This window comes from Rhagoletis pomonella, unplaced genomic scaffold, assembly GCF_013731165.1.
Source record: "Rhagoletis pomonella isolate Grant_MI unplaced genomic scaffold, Rhpom_1.0 Rhpom_scaffold_00001, whole genome shotgun sequence".
Taxonomy (NCBI): domain Eukaryota; kingdom Metazoa; phylum Arthropoda; class Insecta; order Diptera; family Tephritidae; genus Rhagoletis; species Rhagoletis pomonella.
Window position 1 is genome coordinate 76,228,812 of NW_023458555.1, and position 14,687 is coordinate 76,243,498.

The 14,687-nt window shown below is 33.6% G+C and overlaps 1 protein-coding gene across 1 annotated transcript in view; it reads right to left on the reverse strand.

Moving 5' to 3' along the window:
- LOC118733338 (nuclear pore complex protein Nup205-like) overlaps positions 1–14,687 on the reverse strand; it is a gene marked incomplete at its 5' end in the record, with an annotated part of 211,718 nt that overhangs the window by 7,859 nt on the left and 189,172 nt on the right. The window contains 1 exon segment of the mRNA XM_036462696.1: positions 12,597–12,798. Coding sequence (XP_036318589.1) covers positions 12,597–12,798 — 202 coding nt within the window.

Below are 14,687 nucleotides of genomic sequence, written 5' to 3' on the forward strand. Positions count from 1 at the left end.
CTGGGGACGAAATTGAATACAGAAGGTTCCAATAAAGTAAGAGCAACTATCAGAACCTTTGTCGAAAAAAGTTGATTTGATACCTCGCTCGAAATATTCTCGCTACAAGAGCTATCATCGTTAAAAGTATTAAATCAGGCTTTTACACACTTCTAGTGAAATTTTGTTTGAAAAATTTTACAGGTATATGTAAAGTTATACGGACTAGTAGTTACAAAGTGATTTAGATCGGTTTGACATATTTTTCAAATATGCCTGGAATTAGTATGTTTTTGAAATAAGAATTACGCTCAAGATCGAAGAATATTTTATCTTTAAAAGTCGGTATATTCTGAGACCACACCTCTTGCTAAGGTATCAAATCATTCGTAGTACATACTTAAAAGGTTTTTAAAATGAAATGCTTCAAAAACTATACGCGATAAACGGAAAATTCTGAAAATTATGAAAAGTAGTTGTTACACACTTTGAGTTACTTGGCATTTAGTTATTTTTTAAAGCACACCTTAGTTACCAACCACATATGAAGTGTACGCATAAGTACTAATAGCAAATCAAATTTCAAACCAGTACAGGGTGTGCTTAAAAAGTTATGACATAATTGATTTTTCACCTCTTAAAAATTACATAAAAAATTAACTTGATTTTAATATTATTTTTTAATTAAAACACCTATAACTCAAAAGTCATGCAACAAATTGATTAAATTTTTTTGATGCCTCAAGTATACGTCTATGAGTTATATCCAAAACAACCAGCTTAATATAGTTTACAACGATGAAAATAAAGCTAAATAACTCAAGGGTTACCTGTTTTTTAGATTTGCCCATATAGGCTTTAACATAAAAAAAAAAAATAATGAAAAACAGGTTGATAGAAAATGTGCAAAGTCCACATTAAAAGAACAAAATCATAAAGAGAAAATGTAGTAAGTCCCAAAATAGCCTATAAAAAAACAACAGCTTTATTTTGAAATTGGCCGATTATTGGTACTAAACAGGACGAACTAAGGAAGAAAACTGCATTTACAGATTAGGAAAATATTGATATAATAATATTAAAATATTATTCTCTCCTGAAAAATTAAAAAAACATGGACTTAGCACGTTTCCACACTAAGCCAACGATATAGGCTTTCTCTCATCAACAAATGTAGTAGTGTAGTCATAGTTACCAAATGTTTGTTTAAGCAAGCGCTATTTGTTTTGAGAGCGGAAAATATTCATGTTTGTGAGCCACCCCAAAGCACGGTTGCCAGTTTGGTACAATGTTACCAAAATTGGTAACTTTTATTCTCTTTGGTAATTTGGTAACTTCCGATCTCATTTGGTAACTTTCAGACAAAATGCTTAAATACATTCAAATATTTTTGAATATCATACAATATCTGCGGCAGAGTTACATACACACTAGGGCGGGTCGAAAATCTAATTTTTATCAAATCCCTTGGTGATGAAGTCAACAAGCCTGCAAAATATTAGTCTTTTATTTTATTTGTGATACAGTGTTTAACAGTGACACACAGCATACTAGTCGAATAAGACAAATTCTTGTTAAAAATTCTAGGTTCAGCAAAAAGGTTTGGTGCATATTATTAGATAATGAATCCGTTAGCGCTAAAGATAAAGTAAAATATCATTTCTCGCAGCTCCTTAGCTTATCGTTAATCTCAAACTTATACGTTTTTCAACCAATTGTAATTGCTTTGTTGATAATTGCACTGGTCTTTGGTCAAAAGATGCAAAGAACAGCATTCATATTTCTGGGGTGTATTTAGGTCGCTGGTTTCAAATATTCTAATCTTTTTTTAATATTAGCTATATAGTTTGCCAATTTTTGCAAATTTAGGAACAATTTCGGTAGCTCTAATAGAAAAGCTATTATTTTCCATCCTCGTGGAAAAATTTTGTTTATGTAAATGAGTATGAAAACAATGAGCAGGTACAACTTCTAGAAACACTAACTAGTTTACATTTATGCATATAATACAATTGCAAATATAGGAAGTTAACAAAAATTTTGGTTCAACATTTCTTTAATTAATTAAATAATTTTTTTATAATGTAAACGATTTTCATAATATTAGTATCATAAATCAGTAACAGTAAATAAATCAGTAACGACTCCTAATCTTGGACAATACATGTTTGACTTCGTTCGGCAGGATTTTGAAAACACACAAAATCGGCGTGACTAAATCTATGGTCCTTTCCATATTATATAAACATCCGAAAACATGAAAACGTTTGAAATAAATCTCGTTTCTTATTTATATTTTTCATTTGGTTGCTGAAGTAGTGAAGAATTGAAAATTCATAAGGGAAAAATCGTTTTTGTAAGTTTTATCTTAATATCTTAAAAACTTGTAGTCTTATTAAAAAATGATATATGAACGTGAGATATTAAATTTTATAACCTTTAATTTGATATATCGCCCTATTTATAACAATTAACGCATTCCATAGATATTGCGAGCCAAAGTTCCCTTTTCGAAATTCCTACACTTTGAATCAATTGCGCGGGCTAAAGATAAATTTTAAATTAATATTTCGTTGCCAGTAACAATTGGGTTAAATTTAAGACAACATAATATTACTATTACAAATGGCTTTTATTTACCCCCACATAAATTCTACCCAGCCTAATACACACAGCTAATTTCTTATTGAATGAATTTGTTTTTGTTGATAGATTTATGACTATACACATCTGCCATGAGCAGCTAGGATCATAGTGTAGCCTGCGGTCTTTCAAATTTAGAAGCCTCTACAACGCCTCGTATTCATGTTCATGTTCATCTTCATCTTCATGTTCATCTTCATCTTCATGTTCATCTTCATCTTCATCATTATCTTTATCCTTGTCTTTTTATTTATCTTTAACTTTGTCCTGTACTTCATCTTTATCATTCATCCTTCAATACGGTGGCTGTGGTTTTGTCGTTGTCCTTATTTTTGTTTCTGCCCTTGTATCTTGCTCTCTGTATTTTCATTACCCACCAACAGTGGCGTTAAAAGTTCAATGCAGCCGCTCCCTGTATATTCACAAGCGCGCATACGCATACGTAAAAATTAATTTTTATTTTCTGAGCAAAAAATAAAACTCAAGAAATAACGATTATTTTCCGATCAAAAAATAAAACTTAAAACGTAACCGAGCAAAAAACGTAACCATTACTTTCCGAGCAAAAAATAAAACTTTATTATTAATATTTTTATTGAGCTTTGTACCACGATTGTTTATTAGGAAAAATTGAGAAAGCAACAAAGTCTAAGCGGTAGAAGTATAGCGGCTATTTCGGAGATCATCTAACTTCTACCGCTTAGACTTTGTTGCTTTCTAAATTTTTCATAATAAACAATCGTGGTACAAAGCTCAATAAAAATATTAAAAATAAAAATGTTAATAAGCCACAATAACAATGACAAAACTTTATTATTTTCCGAGCAAAAAATAAAACTTAAAACCTAACGATTATTTTCCGAGCAAAAAATAAAACTCAAAACATAACGATTATTTTCTGAGTAAAAAATAAAGCTCAAAAAATAACCGTTATGTTTTGAGCAAAAAATCAGTTAATAACGATTAAGAAGTGATTTTTATAATAAAAGTTATAACCGTTAGGGTCCCTGGTTAAAATTGCTTTAAAAAACAGAGAAATTGGTCATAAAATATGTTTAAATTTAACCAAATAAAAATACAAGGAATTGGTCCAAAGGGGTGAAAATCTATAAATCAATGACTTCACTGGATCACGACTTTTAATTTTTGTTCTGCTGCTTTGATTCCGAAAGTGGAATAGTTTTTTTTCCTGTAGACAGGTTTTCAAGATATTTGCAATTTATCTTTATTCAGCTAAAAAAGTGGTTCCACTTTAGAAACTGTACTGAAAATAAAAATAGGTTTCTTCGCTTGTAAAAAAAAGGTGGATGTGTTTTAAAGTAATTTTAAACAGTTTTGGACAGGTCTTTCACATTTAACTTCTACAGCGCCCGTTAATGGGGAAAAAATTATAAAAATAAAAGTTTTTTTAATTATTTTATGATGAAGTTAAGCTATTAACAAAGATAATCGATAGATAAATAAAAAAGTTGTGTGGCAACTCTCATATAAGCTCGAAGGTGTAAATGTAACGCCCATCGTTTATTACAAAAGAAAAAATGCTCTTAATACTTTTGGTAACTTTTTGGTAATCTTTTTAAAAAATATTGGTAGCATTTTTTCTAAGTGTGTGGCAACCGTGCCCCTAAGGAATGCGCTAGAGCAGTGGCTGGCATACGAACACATTAAAAAGATTCAGTGAAGAGCTGGGTTTACACGATCCAACATGTGTGACATGATTTGAGGGGAACATAACTGTAAGGAATCAACAATTTTTGTAAGCTAGCCAACTTGTGTGTCAAGCGGTTGTTTTAGCTTTGCACGATCGAGCATTGATAGCTATCACACCATGTTGTCACACATGCGGGATCGTGTAAACCCGGCTAATGAGACTGTGTGTTGAGCTACTGATGGACAGTGGTTCAAAACTGGCATTTAGTGTTCACAATGGGGCCTGCATTTTTCACTCAATTTGATTAATATAATGAAAGCTAATAAAATTTGCAAGAGACCAGTTGAGCCCGAGCTCGCGTAAAGCTTTTATTTCCGATGTAGCATGCAGATGTGCTCGAAATGTTAGCGAAAAAAGTATCAAAAGTCAACGTGACCTCTTAGCAGCCACTTACAAATTCGAATTTATTACACAAAAATTTAATGATCTTTACACCTCAGTATATCCAGTAAACAAACTTAGCTATTTTTTCACCAAGTTTGGTCCCCATAAAGGACTAGTGTTGCAAGCAACGCTTTTTCGGCAATTAGGGTGTTGTGCAGCTATTTATTGTGGTGAAAATTATTTAAGCACTGGAGAGATTTATTCACATGGAATTGGAGATAGGGCTGATAGATTTATTTTAAATAAATTGTGAATCTGCGAAAATATCTTTTCAGCAGATGAATATACTTTTTAACCTTTCTCCCGAAAATTTACATACAGGCTCGAAAATATGCGAGTAACATTCAAATATCGTCGCTTGGATGGAAAATTGCCGGAAGCGTCATTTTGACAATGTGTGGTTTTTGGATATCTTCTTTAGTTTCCGAGTAATTGACTAAAATGTTTTCGGTTATTTGGTACAAATTGCGTTAGTATTGCTGTCGTACTAAACTAATCAAAATCTTTCAAATAGAGTTATCTGTTCTTCTTTAGTTTCCGACATATTCAGCTTTATCATGAGTTTCATTTTCTAGAACCGGGTCACTTTTTACTTTTCGTTTGCGTGTATTCACTACAGGTGGATGAAAAAACTGTTGGCGAAATTTGGTTCGGGCGAAACTCACGATTAGGCTGATTAGTAAAAAGTATCGTTAATTTATAAAAATTGTTATCACATTTTGGTGTATATCATTGAAACTGACTGCAAATTTTTTGACAAATATCGTATTCGACAAAAATTTATTAAACTCATAAATGGTTGACACTAAACTAAAAAAATAAAACAATTTAAGAATTTCATGAACTAGTACATAGCATTCTCCGACACTTTGGAGAAAATCTGTAGTCTCGTTCCTGAGAAATTGCATTCCAAACTTCAATTGTGAGTTACCGAAAGTAACTTGTTATAATCTTTTATCCAGGCGACGATATAATATTTACCTATAATATGCATCTAAATAGATTATAATTGTCATTATTTTCGCAGTTGGAGTATATGCCAGACGAGTAACAGGTATACAAGTATACCTAAATTAGCGCTTGAGCTTGTATATTTATCTCTCTCTAACTCATTAATTCTATATACGTCAGCACCAACGCCCGACCAAGTTATGTCTGTATTTAATAATAACTATGACAAACTATTCATGAAATGTATTCGTAGATTTTTATTTACTTTCATTTCATATATTAGTATTGAGATGAATGATTTTTACTAAATACCAGGAATAATAAAAAACTATTTCATTTAAGCTTAACCAACTTTTAGTTGCTCGGAGCTAATTTTGGAACGATTCATGACATATTTTCATAGACAGTAAATGGAACCCTGGGTGCATCATTAACGAGCTGAAAAACCAAACAAATAAAAAAATTCCATCTGAACCAATATTCCCAAAAATTATAAAGCAAAACAAAAGCCATTTTTCCAATTTATGCACTGTTATTTTTATTATTGCAATACAATTTCGCAGCTCTTCAAACATTTTCCACATTATGCTTTTAGGGCTAGTAGTTTCCGACCCCATTTGTTCGTTTTTTTTTCAGTTCTGAATTTAGGCTAGGCTTCATGGGAACTTACTGTGGGTGCAAACAGACCACATTTTGTAAATATGTACATATGTATACACTTCAACGGAATTGTGATATTTAATTCTATTTTATAAAGAAAAATGAATTTAATGTGCAATTTTGTAAGTTTACTAGATGTAAGACAACTTTTAATTTTCTTTATATATTGCATGCTTTAGTTTTAATTCTGTTTAAGTTAAGTTGTAAAGGTGAAAATAGGCCTCCTGGGGAACCGAGCACATTAAAAAAAAAAAATCGGTAACGCGCGTAAAAGCATCCTCACAAGTGGTGTGGAAAATGCAAGAACAAATATAAATGGAATAATTTTCGAAATTATGAAATGGTTATTGGTATGTCCCATCTCAAAGGGGATGATTAATTTGATCGTTATTTAAGCTGCCTTTATGTAAGCGTTTTGGCTAGTCGATATCTTAAGTAAATTTTCCAGTCGACAGAAATCGACCCGTGAAAAGGCAACTTCAGGAATTTTTTAATTTTCTTTTTTTTTTTTTTGCTTGGGCGTCTTTTGAAGATGTGCCAAATTATATTGTCGCCTTAAATACAAAACAACAATTTCTTTAAGCCATCTTGTGCAGCAATTTGTCGATCTTATCCTCACGGCTACCGAAATCACCAACCTCAACGTAGTGATTAGCCTTCTTGCGCCAGCCTCGGGTTGATGTGTTGAGCTTGAATAGCAACAGGAAGTTGGGGGCTTTCTTGAAGTGAAGTGAATCAACGCACTGAATTTCGTGCGCTTCGCGAAATTTGCGTTCGATCACAAAGCAGAGATTGGGACACGCTTGACCATTCCACGTTTGTACATCAATTCACGAACTGATTTAAGATTTGGATAACCCCATATAGGGTTCGGCATACGTAGCATATTAATGGTTGCCTTGCTCAATTTGTTGAACACACCGTTTTAGGGCCGGTTTCTCTATCTCCGGTTAACACTAATCCCCCGGTAAACATCGTTACCGACCTTATCGACTCCCTGTTATATGCATGGAGTTAGAACGTCGATAACAATGTTTAACCGGGGAGTTAGTGTTAACCAGAGATGGAGAAACCGGCCCTTAATGTGGCGAAGACAGAACTGTAAAACTACGCACTTTTTATGCAACTTTGTTGAAACCGCGGATGCGGCTCACAAAAGCCAATTTGGATTTTTCAGGCCCGTCGAATTGGCCGCATTTCTTTGACACACAGCGCTCCTCCATCTCACGGCGTCCATCACGGAGTTTTCTTGTTTGATATTTCTCAGCATGCACCAAGTTTTCACGTTTTCGGAGTGCAATCACAGCAGAGCGCTTTAGTTTACGTTTGACCAGGGTAGCAATTTGCTGACCTGCTCTTGCTGAACTGCAGCTTCGACTCGGGGACAGGAGGCACCTTCCTGGAAGGTTGTCTGCCCTTTGCTTGCGGTTTCTTACCGGCCGTGATGGCAGTCCTCTTAACTTGTTACTTAGCACGTTGAAAAGGAGAAAAAGGTCGCCAAATGTTTGGAGCACATCGTAAATGAGCCACTCGATTTATAACATTTCTATAAACAATTTAATTAAATACTTTTTATACATAGATATACTGCAACCATGCACTTACTTTCCCAAATTCCATCCTGCTTATCGGCATAATTTTCCAAATATGCCTGCTACTTCATTACTAATTACTCAATTTTCCAACTGCGCCTTCTTTGTTGGCTCGACATATCCTAAAAAGACATAAATTTACATTAAACAATAGAAATCGCAAAAATTAGCAAATAAAATACTCGCTTTGTTTTGTTGTCAAATTTCTGAGAAATGTGAATTCACCACGATGCGATACAGAAAGAACAAGGACCAGGGATGTAATTTTAAGTAAACGTATTATTCAGGGGCAAGGAGCAGAGCGTTCGGGGCAGCCATATTAATTTGTATCAAATATAACATTAAACGGTGGTTCTAATACATTTTTTGATATTATTAACCAGAGTACATACATTATATGGTATTTCTTTCCAAAATTAATGTACTATATGAACTTTTTTTTTTCAAATATTTCTTAAGTTTCTTTCATGAGTGCTGAAAAGCAACCATGCGTGTAAGAAATTGTGTGCTACCTAAAACTTCATCTCTGGAAACTTTATCCCCATAAAGGACTTCACCACAGTTTTTTTACTGGATATACTGATCTTTACACTATAATTTAGATATGGCTATGACATGCGCAAACTTATTTGTTTCAGTTTCAGTTTTACTATCGCCGGGAGTTGTTTGTCAATAGATATAAAATGCAACTTAGTTATAATTTACAAGTGTGTATTTAACCAATAAAAATCAAAGCAATGTACTTAAACAAGCACTACCAGCAGATATTTTCGTTTCTTTTTAGTAAATTCTTACCACCGTAAATTTATAATTTACACTAATAAATATTTATGTATGTATGTATGTATTTTGTATGCTTAATATTAATTTCACTTAAAATAAGAAAATAAACACTCTAATAAACACAATAACCATTGAGTAAATTTTTATTTGAACCAAACTCAATCATTTTGGCAATAATAAAGGATTAAACTTGCATCAACCAAAGAACTGTATATTTTTACCCAACAATGACTGGGTCAACTAAAAATATTGTCGGATCAAGATAGCAGATATACATTTGTTCAAAAAAAATGCTCAAGTAAATTGCAGACTTTCGCCAAGGAGATATTTATTTCGCCATATCCAACTATGCAATTTGGTCACCAAATCTTGGCAATTATAACTAAACCATTTTCTGGGTGTATCCGACCGCGTAATCAAAATACATGTTTCCGAAGAAAGCGATTTGAAAGGGTGTAATAACGGTAAATAAAACGGTGGGAGAAAGAACACAAACGGCAATAACGCAAAATTTGCTTAATTTCACATTTAAATGGGAAATAATACCAAAATCTGACTTTTGCTTTATTTCCAACAAAGGTTGGATATAAAACAAATTTTGCCATATTTCCCATTGCTCATTTATACCATTTGTAATAAAAACAGTTTACTGACAGAAGAAACAAGAACTTTGTTTATTCCAAAAACATACAATTCAACAAAAAATGTGATATAATTCATATGAAGAAAGTAACATTCACAATGTTTTGTCGATTCTAGGGAGATGTAATTCAATACTCAAGAGTTCAGTTTCATTCCTTGCTGATTCTAAAAGCTATACAGAGTGATTGTGAACGTATTTCCTGTGTTCTTTTATTTTTGTTATGATTTCTTTTATATGCTCAGCACACTTAATTTTATACAGGTTTTCCGTTGGCCACTGGCTCAAGAATCTTGCTATATTTCTCAATTAGGCATAATGGCAAGTTTGAATTTGGTCTGTCCAGCTGCAGAAAGCAATGGGATAGCAGCTTTTCTTGTGCCTATATTCCCGAATTTGTTTTTAACGCGAAGTTTGCTGGGTTTCTTTATACAGCCCGTTTTTAATTGGAGTTATTACTATAATAAATTTGTATTACTGTTCGCTTCCATTTCGATCCAACGCGCATATTTATTATTAAACAAATGTCGGAGCAACAGACTTCGTTTACTTCAGAATACGGTTTCATCGAATACCCTACAAGAACTGAGGAATAAACGTTTGAAAGAAATACGTGTTGAATCAAATCGGTCTTTTGTTAATGCGCTTTTGCGTAGGTATAGCCAAGAAATATGATTATTTACTTGGAAGTCAATAAAGACATGGACAATGAAAACATCTGATGAGGCGGTTTAGTTTTTGGGATAAAGATTCTGCAGATGATTCACGGGCCTTTTTGCGTCGACGATGAAACGAAGAGCTGTATGAGCTTCCCAACGATAAAGACATAGTCCTCTAGCTTGGCCATGTCGTTCGCATGCACACCGACGCTCCAGCTTTGAAAGTATTCAACTTGGAACCCGCTGGTGGTAGCAAAGCAAGAGGGAGGTCCCCACTGTGGCGTCAGTTGACAAAATTTCTGGCAACGGGGGCGCTGCTACATTTCTACCATATTCTCAAAGCTCGCCAAAATAATTGTGAAGATTAGATCGAACGATGAAATATGCAAGTTTTTACAAGTAGCAGTCGCTGACCTTCTAAAAACAGAGTCCGTAAAGCCATCAAAATACGCTCTCACCCTGAGGAGTTATATTTCTAAGAGCGCTCCAATTTCAAACACTCAGAGCGCTAGCGTTATTTACATTCTCTTTACTATAAACTAGTCACATATTTCGCTCAGTCATAAATTTGCGTGAGGAGTATATGTTCGTATTGACGGCATCATGTGTATTTACATCGCTCCGAGTTATAAAGTGATGGGAAAAATATTTATCACTTACGGTTTTAAACACAAAACTTTAAACAACAAAACCGCACGGCTTATTTCGCCAAATTTTTAATTCATAAACTGATAATAGAGGAAAGAGCGCCTCTAGAAAAAGCTATGAGAAACAACCAAGCAAGCGACGCACAGTGTTTCGACTATATGGAGGCAGGTAGAAAAAAGTCATGGTGACCGTTGATAAAAAACCCGGTTGGACTTAGAGAGGGAAAAGTAAAAGTCATAAATACCAAATTTTACATTATTTACTTACCCCCCTTCTTCACGAACGAAAAAAAAAGGGAATGGGCGCGATACCGACTAATCAGTTTAGTTGCCTTTGGCGATTAACCCTTTAAAGAAAGTGTTCCTTTTCCAACTGTAATCAATTATATATGTCGTGAAATATTCAGGTGAAGGTATTTACCATTTATTAGGTACTTTCCTATTTTCTTACCAAAAAATTTACTTTGAAATGTAGATGCTAAAGATTATTAGTAAAAAAAAAATGTGAGTACCGGTCCGTCAGGTCTTGACATTAGATGAATGTTTTAGAGAATTTTATGTAGTTTTCGAATATATTGTTTTATCTTTGCGCGCGACTTTGCAAGTATATGTAATTTTTAATTTTCTTAATTTTTGATTACCAGCTTCTTTTTGCATAATTTCGCGAAAAGAATTTTTCGAGCAATGAAAAAATCTCACCAGACATTGGGAAAAAATGAGTATTTACACCTACGTCATTTTATAGTATAACCTTTGTTTTCTGAGAGTGGGAAGCAGGAAACAAGATTTAACCAAAATTCGATCACATTTAATGCCTGGGCCCACATTTTTTTGTGAATTTTGGACGTTATAGTTATCCAATCTTTCCCATATTTTATATTTAGGTTTTTGTAATAAAATAAAGACCACAAACTAAATTTCAACGAAATCGGATAAAATTTAATGTTTCCGCCCAGAAGACTAGAGGGCGTGGCAATTATTCCATCTTTACAAAATTTCATAATTCTCTCGTTCTAAGTAAAACTAGAGCACATGTCAAGTTTCAGTGAAATCGGTGCAGGTGTACTATTATTTCCACCTGCATCCATATAGTCGAAACACTGTGCGGTGCATCAAATTCAGAGCATAAATAAAATGATTGCTCAATGAACCTTCCCTGCTGCTTTAATGAATTTATCAACGATTAAAACCGCTGAGTGATGAAAGCTGGATAAGCAAAAAAGGCAGAACGCTCTTTTATGAGTAATATTTTGAGTGGCATAGGAGTGTGAGGTAAATATAGAGGCGAAAAACCTGAGCAGTATTAAAGAAAAACTAAGAGCGCTCTCTTTTTTAACTCATAAAAGAGGAAATCAAAATTGATTACGCACTTGAATTGATTATAGTGAGGGGCAAGATGGAAGCTTTATACAATGCACTATACACTAAACAAACTAAAAAAAAAAACAAATTCGCAATATTGTTGTTTTTCGCTTTCTGTCTGGGCTACATGCGAACCGTAGCTCCTAGAAATTTTTAGACAAGAAATCTGAAAATTAGAACGTTAAGCCTTCAAAATGCTTGTTTAAAGTCTCAATACGACCACCGAAATACAGCCTGTCAAAAATTGTCGAAAAATGTTGATTTTTTCCCTCCGTAATTTTTTTGAGTAGTGCCAAGCCAACATTTTTATTCTTTACTACCGAAGCCAGATGAACCCTCATATTTTGCACGCCAACCTGCGGGTCAACCTCGACCACTTTAGGTATCACCGGTCTCACATAAACATTCAATGTGTCAGCACTTGTTACGCGCTCACGCATCCTTCGAACTCTGTAGTTGCTGCGAAATTCAGGACATGATCTTTGGGACTATTAACGCTTTGTACAAGTGACAATGTTTAGAGGTTACCCCTATATATAAACAAATAAATCTCTCTTATTTTTATAATAGTTTAGATATACTTACCGGTCGTAAAATTTAAAAAAAATTTCGTCAACAACAAAGGTTACGTAAGGCTGTATCCCTGGCTTTCGGTGATCTGCGCCAAGATTTTTAGGCATATATGAACATAATAAAGAAAATATTAAATCCAATATTCCTTTGGATAGAGGATAACTTTCCAATCGGGATTCATTTTGCATTATCTCGGTTTTAAGATTGCACAGATCTAAAATATAAAAATAAAGTAAATTTATATTGCGTACTGTAGCTTTTGAATATACAAAATTTTAAAATTAAACCTAACAAGATAACTTACTAATAATAAATTTTCAACTTTTGCTCAAATAGTTGCTTTCGGCTGCGAGAATAACACAGCAAGGAAAAAAGCAAACATGAAAATACACCAAACGTACTGCTTACAGCAACACCAAATTATTCTAAACTGCTTGCTTTGGGTGCTGTTTAAGCAAAAACAAACTGCGTTGTAAGGAAAAGCAAATGATATCATGTCTCCTTTCGCTTTTTCTGTTTGCTGTTTGTTTTTCTTAAGTCACAGCTAAGCAATTGCGAATGCATTGAAAATAGTCAAGCAATTTCAAACCCTGGTTTTATTACAGTAATATTATTGATTCTGAGACGAGAAACACGATTGCCCTGTTTAAAATGGAAAAAAATTTTGCCCCTCAATTTAAATAATGCATTTTTTTCATTCTTTTTTATTTGCATGCAGCTGTGCATCGTTCTCACAATTTTATATCACAACACGTTGTAGTGCTATTCAAGATCTTTATCTTTTTTTTAATGTTAAAGGGCCAATTTATTTGTTTAACTTGACTTAGTCTATGAAATACAATACTTATTCTTACAGACTATAGGCAAACTGAAAGTTATTACTAAGATCACTCGATAAATACCATGTACAAATGTATGTAAGAACAGAACTCTAGTTAAATAGGGAAATTAAAAATAACAGTTCAGAATATTAACAAATACATATTTTTCAAAGGAAAAATCAATTGAGATAGAACTCGAGATCTTATTTAAATCACTAAGTGCGCGTGGAACTGGGGCATTACGTGCATTCTCAGTTTTACAATAGCCCTCATAGAAAGGTAAAAAGACACGTAAATTACTCTGCGGAATATTAAAATTGGTACGGTCCAATTAAAAAGTACAATCCAAAGAGCCTCTAACAACATAAAGGAGAGTGAGAGTACCGATCTCCTAGGTCTCTAAGGTCTTAAGATTTATTAGAAGCAAATGAGAAGGCGTTGGTTCAGAAAAATTCAAAGATCGCAAAGCGAATTTAAGGAACACTTTCTGAACACGCTCATTGCGACTAATAGAACGTACCATATTCCAAAGAGGACCGCACGAAGGACGCATATAGCAGTTTGAGGGTATATGGATCAGAGAATTGTGCACAGTTCCGCCTGACGAAGCATAGAGTCGAATAAGATTTTCTAACAATGTGGTCAATATGACTATTAAATGTGAAATTCGATGAAAAAATAATGCCAAGATCTTTTGTTTCTTCAACAGATTCTAGGAAGCAGTTACAAATATGGCAACGAGTCAACAAAACATTATGATTTTTTTCAAAAGTAATTTTGAAGAATTTCTTAATATTCAAAGAAAAGTGATTTTTAGTACACCAAAGATGCAAATTATCCAAATCAGTTTGAAGTTGATGCACGTCACTCAGGTCTTTTGTGGAAGAAAAAATTTTTGGATCATCCGCATATAGCATATAATTACTGAAGGACAAACAGGTACTTACATCGTTAATAAACACAACGAAAAGTAAAAGGCTTAAAATACTTCCTTGAGGAACCCCAGAAGAAGCAACAAAAGATGTGGAAGATGTGCTATCAATAGTGACTACACATCGCCTGTTGGACAGATAGGATTTAACCCATTGCAGAAAAACTGACTGAAATCCGTAGCTAGCTATTTTACTAATTAAAATAGAATGAGACACTTTATCAAAAGCTTTAGAAAAATCTGTATAAATACAGTCAACCTGAAGTCCTCTTGTAAAGGGCGCAATGCAGTATTCACTGAAAACCGCTAAGTTGGAAACTGTGGAACGGTTGGGCACAAAACCATGTTGAT